Source organism: Hermetia illucens, chromosome 2, assembly GCF_905115235.1.
Source record: "Hermetia illucens chromosome 2, iHerIll2.2.curated.20191125, whole genome shotgun sequence".
Lineage (NCBI taxonomy): Eukaryota > Metazoa > Arthropoda > Insecta > Diptera > Stratiomyidae > Hermetia > Hermetia illucens.
This window is the reverse complement of record NC_051850.1, coordinates 68,966,958-68,973,307: the sequence shown is the minus strand read 5'-3', so window position 1 is coordinate 68,973,307 and position 6,350 is coordinate 68,966,958. Positions and strand designations below refer to the sequence as shown.

Sequence of the window (6,350 nt, the reverse complement as noted above, 5' to 3'; positions counted from 1 at the left end):
ACCGTGAATCAAGCTGGATTTGTCAAGAACTGCGGAACTACTGACGCAATACACGCTGCGCGGTTGCTCATGTAGAAACACCGTGAGAAGCATCGCCCTCTTTACATTGCATTTCTGAATCTAGAGAAAGCGTTTGACCGTCTACCACACGAACTCATCTGGTATGCTTTACGATAACACTTCGTGCCAGAAGAACTCGTGCGCTGGGTTCAATTGCTCTACCACGATCCGAAAAGTAAAGTTCGAAGTATGGCGGGTGTATCAAAACCGCTTCGTGTCTCTATTGGTGTTCATCAAGGAAGCGCCCTCTCACCAATCCTCTTTGTTCTTGTTATGGACACCGTCACACGGGAATCCAACGTCCAGCGTCATACACACTGCTTTATGCAGATGATGTTTTTCTAGCATCTGAAAGCAAACATGATCACGAGCAACTTGTTCAAAAATGGAATGATCGCCTCATGCAAAACGGTCTCAAATTAAATTTAAACAAAACTGAATTTTTGACGACCGATCACCATGAAACAGGCACAATCACTGTCAGCGGCAGTGATCTGCCCAGAACTGAGTGATTTAAATACCTCGGGTCAACGCTATCAGCGAATGGAGAACTGTGTTATGAAATTGCTTCACGCATTAACGCAACCTGGATGAAGTGGCGTTCCACAGCTGGTGTTCTTTGTGATCGACGTATCAACGAACCTCTCAAATCTAAAATTTACAGCAATGTCGTCCGTCTAGTCGCTCTCTATGGTTCTGAGTGTTTGCCGACTATAAAAGACAATGAACGGCGTCTTTCGGTAATGGAGACGAAGATGCTACGTTGGACTAGTGGCGTCACACGTTTAGATCACATCCGAAATGAGGATATCCGCGACCGTTATGGGGTTGCACCGATCGTGGAAAAGTTGCGAGAGAGACGTCTTCGATGGTATGGTCAGGCAATTCGTGCAAACGAAAATTCACTTGCCAAGATTAGTCTGAACATCGAAGTCGATGGTAAACGACCAAAAGGCAGACCTAAACAACGGTGGCTTGATGCGCTAGATAGGGATTTGAAAGCCTCAAGATTGCACCCAGATCAGACATTCGATAGAGCCAAATGGCGAAGCCGATTACGGCGAGCCGACCTCGCTTGTGAACGGGGCAAAGGCTGAAGAAAAAGAAGAAGAAGTATAAATGAATGTATTTCCTGCCGTGAATTAAAGCAGTTACATAACAACGAAGTTGGTAGAGTTGAGAATATTAGAAACAGCAGACTGGTTTTTCACAAAGCAGTGTTGATCTAACTGTGTGGTGAGCGCAGAGCGCGGTCAACAAGCTGTTGACTTATTTCTCGGAAATTTTGGAACAATAAGAGAGGAGTGAGAAAGGCGGCAGTTCATAAGTATAGTAGGCCCTTCATTTTTTACAATAGGAATAATAGGGCCTTGTTTCTAAAGGTGAGGAAAGTAGCATTCCTCGGCATTTTTTCTGAAAATTTTGCAAAGAGGGGGATATATATTATTTACAATTAACCGAGAAGAGGTTAGGAAGCCTATTTTGAACACAGAGGAATTCATAGCCATGAAATAAGGAAGGCAGAAACTTCCTCCATAGTGCTAAATGGTGAGCGTCGACTTTGATATCTTATATATACAAATCAATTGCTGTTCGTTAGTCTCGCTAAAATTCGAGAACGGCTGAACGGATTTATCTTATCTTGGTTTTGAAATGTCCGTGGAGATCTAGGGAAGGTTTAAAAGGTGAGAAAAATTGAGAATTGAAAGTGAAAATAATTGCCGTTAAAACCCTAAAAACAGCACTTTGCTTCTTCCCATATAAACGTTTTTTTCTAAATAAAATTCAGAGTCAATTTGGACTTTATTGATATTCAAGAAAGTTCAATCCCTCACTGTGTTCATCGGACCTCATATTACAACCAAGTGACAATCTTTTCTTTCTAAAAAGACAAAAGACATCAAATGTTTCACAGCTCAGAACATGTTGTATTGGAAAATAGAATTTCTGTTTATAGTATTGTTTCTCACCGTTTAAACCTCTGAATTTCCATAAACATTTCAAAACCAAACTAGACTACCTAGACCTAGACTAGATATTAAGTTTTGTTACAAATTAAATTTCTAAACGCAACGATAATATTTGACATTAGATTTGACAATCAACTAATATGTCAATCCATCCTGTTGCACTTTAGAACACGGAAAAAAGTATTACGATATATTGTGTTACGATATCTATGAGCGCGCGAGAACTTTCTTTACTTTGGCGATCCTTTGTGATAGTGACATTCCAGGAAATGTGCTCTTTTTTTTAATATTTTGCGATTGGGACACTTTACTGCTAAGTGAGCGAAAAATTTTCTCACTTTGATTATTTACAATTTACGATGCCGAGGAGAAGATGACCTGACTTAGGTCGTCACAGTCAATCAAATGTGCGCAGAGCTACCTCACGTCGTATTGCTATGTCAGAATTGCGTTATTTAGTGAGTGATAATCAAGTAGATAGGCTTAGAATGCAACGAGTTCCTGCACATTAAACGCAACAACAGCAATCACGACATAATGAAATTGATCGAATCCGCAGACGGAATGCTCCTGTGATTCTTGAACGAGCTGCATTCCACTATGATCCGGCAATTGATTATAGTGCCGACAAATCGGTAAGGCGTTAAAATGCACTCATGAATCTACTGGATTATGTTGTGCTGGAGGCAAAGTAAAATTGCCACAATTGCTACCACCACCAGATCCTTTACGATCTCTAGTTTCTGGGATTGGAAATGATTCTAAGCACTTCTTGGCCAACATTCAGAAATATAACAGCTGTTTCCAGATGACATCATATGGCGCTGCACATATTATACGGGACAATTTCATGACCACTTTCAAGGTATTATATACCAGAATATTTTTTTATAATATTCAATATGTACTAAAATGTGTGTATCGGAAATAATTGGTCCACAAATTTTTAAAAATTACAGAAGGCAGTACGAAGTCTGCCGGGTCAGCTAGTAATAATATAAAAATATGAGGAGGTAGCACTTAGGATGGTTTGAAAAGAAAAGATTGAGAGTACAGTCCAAGAAGTTTCTGGTGGTGTTGAATTGCAGGCCAGAACAGGGAGAGATTGTTGGAAGGGATTGGAAAGTTCAAATGATTAGGCAGGTTTCAATCGCAGCATATGAAGAAAGGGAAGGAAGGGAACGTACCAGTAACAAGTTCAAGCAATGGTACAGCCAAGTCCCTATCAAAGTGAAAAGTTGAGTACCTTTTGATTGAACTCGGTGTTTCTTATTCTATCATTGAATCAAGTTTCTGTACTAGAGATGATGTGATAATGTTATGCGGCAATACCGATACAATATCGAATGACTGAAGACTGGCGAAAAAGATATGGTAGTTTATAAAAGTTCTTGCCTCTCGCTTCTTAATTAAAACTCCTGCCGCGGAACCATATTAGCTGGGGCTACCAATTTAGTTTGAAATCCGGATGATCGATATTGTACCAGTTATTTTCAATGTAAGGCACCAACAATTTGCTCATTTCTGTTGGCTTGACGGTAATGCACTATACATAATGATGAGTTAGAAATTCTACCAAAACTAGTCCTGGGAATGCACCAGGGTAAGACGTTGAGATAAGCACTGAAAAGTAAAAAAAAAATACTCTGGTTTAAATAAATAACGTGACCGAGGCAAACTAGCAATGTTACTTCTCCGAAATGTAGAAAAGTTGAAATCAAATTAAACTGAACAATAAACAAACTAAAATAAGTCGGGAAACCGTAAGTTCGACGCTTCAGGAATGAAAGGTATTGTTTGTTTCGTCTGTGAGTATATTTGAATGCAGAACTATCCCATTTGTACGTAGCCCGTTATGTGTAAACATTTAGCTTGTCAGACTACTCACTTTAATGTGATATTTAGTACTTTAAGTTGCAGTAAACACAGTCAATTTTGAGCTACTGTAACGTTGTTAGTAATGGTACGATTTTGATCAAACTTAGGGATAATATAGTAATAGTAATTTACTACTATTAACTTCATTTGAGCAGATATCGATATGTGGAGTATTTTCAGCCCTGGAAGCCGCATAGGGGCAACTTTATGATTTTTTCAGATTTTTCGGTTGGGTAGTTTCTGAGAATGGGTCCGTTAAAGAAATCATCATTTGCGACCAATGCCACTCACCGCCTTTCCAACAAATGCCAAAACTACGACCAGCATCAAAAAGTACTAATCGAGAGCTTTCATTTGATACCCAACATGACTATGTTAGGTGAAAAAAATAATTTACATCCCTCTTTTGCATGTATGAGGACCCCTGAGAAATGCCTCTTATTCTGCGAGGTAGATGAAAATAACTGACGCTTCAGCTAATTAGGCATTCCCGAATGTCTGGACCGCATTGTCATAGAATTCTACCGGGAGCGGCTATTGTGTTACGATTCGGACGATGGACCTCAAACGTTTGGGGTCTTTGGGATTCCGCAAGAATTGCTTCGCAGATTACATCGGAGTGATTATCCTGGAACAAGATGTTAAGGAGATCGAGATTTTGACAAACGAAGGAACGTGGGAAATCAGATCTAGGCTAGAAGACACGGGTCTGGCGTCCGCAAAGCATAAAACCGCCGTAGTTCTGATCACCAAACGACGTAAGCAAATATCGATATAGATTAGGATTAGCGAATACACCAACCTTTCGCAAAAAGTGCTTAAATACTTCATTGACCAAAAACTAAATTTCAAGCTAGATTTCGAAAGTTTACTAACAAAAATTTCCGGAGTCGCAATATTATTGGCGTAAATGTTACGAATGTGGGTGACCCAAGGCAAAGCCATCGGCTCCTTATCTCAAGGGTTGTCAGCTCGATCTTGCTTTGCGCAGCTTCTGTCTGAATCTCGACATTGTACCAAAAGGGAAATAAGAAAAAATCAGCCTCATACCGATGCAGAGCATTGTGAAAATCATACGCTTACAGTACAACATCAGGCATCATGGCGAACGAAGGTCGACGTCTTTATGACCCAGCCACCCTAAGCGGTCACTAAGGGTGTAGTTCTCCCCTTTATCGTTTCAAGTGCGACGACTACCCACGTTAGCCGACATGTGGGGTGATTCCAAAGGATTTGGAGCGCGTTATTTTTAACTGCCCGAAATCTGCTGCACATTGCCCGAGGCGCTGCGTCCGAGAATATCATGGACTATATGCCAACCTCTGGAATTACTTGGAGGGCGTCGGAAAAATAAATGAAAGCGATCCACAATATCCTGAGGATGGAGGCAGTTCGTAACTGGTTCTTCCGCGCGGCGTAAAATCGCAGTCCTGCGTTGTAAATTTCGTGAAATGCAAACTTCGATTTTCGATAATCTTGTTCATAGTAGTTGGATTTCATTCAAAATTTCCAAAGTTATGCTTTATCCCTTATACCAATGTCAAATCTTGTACTTTTAGAATAACGGTATATAGTAATATACCATCAGGATCTTTATTTGAGAAGAAATCGGAATGGAATGTGTTTTCAGGTAAGATTTCGTATAGATACATCATTGTGAATTTTACAGATTTTTCGGTTGGATAGGTTTTGAGAACGAGACCTGACATGATCATATCCTTGATACCCGACATGATCATATCCTATGAAAAAGTAAGCAAGTAAGGCAAGCCCACCTGAAACTCAACTCAAAATGGGGCAACTTGCACTGTAAAAGTATTCGCAGACAACACCTTCTCGCCAAATTTTGTGCCAACCGGTTCAGCCGTTTCCTAGTATCGCGTGTGGCTGACAGGCGTTTTATTTTACACAATACCTTAAAAGGTACACAACAAATATATTACATCACTGAATGATCCCAAACTTAAGCTAAGAAAAGTACAAATAAAATTAATTTTCTTTTTTAAAAAATACATTTTTGAACAACCGCGGAACGGTTACAGAGTATATGCATGTACATAGTAATGCTCTTAACATTTAATTTCCAGCATGTAACATGTCCGTTTATCTTCTGCAGTCCAGTCCGTAGGCTGGGCTAAGCTTCTACTTGGCTTGATATGTAACGTTATACCATCATTCACTTTCAACTCGGAGAATTTGTTAGTGATTATAAGCTTCGTAGGCTCTCCATAAGCGCTGATTAGTGCGGAATCATTCTTACCATCAAATTCAATCAACCTAAATAAAGGGTTGTCTGATGGCCTTCCACCTGGCAACTGGTGGCAAATTTTCTCCACGTCGCTTACGTTGGGTGGTAGAGACCGACTAAAACACTTTGTATGCCACACTCCGTAGTTTCTTTCCAGCACTTGCCGATATCCATCCCTGAGGAAATAACAAGTA

The 6,350-nt window shown here is 40.0% G+C and overlaps 1 protein-coding gene across 1 annotated transcript in view; it reads right to left on the bottom strand.

Moving 5' to 3' along the window:
* Positions 1 to 5,977: 5,977 nt before the first annotated feature.
* LOC119648454 (serine protease nudel) overlaps positions 5,978 to 6,350 on the bottom strand; it is an 87,750-nt gene continuing 87,377 nt past the window's right edge. Inside the window, exon 22 of the mRNA XM_038050211.1 lies at positions 5,978 to 6,332. Within this exon, the coding sequence (XP_037906139.1) occupies positions 5,978 to 6,332 (355 nt within the window). The remainder of the gene's footprint in view (positions 6,333 to 6,350) is intronic.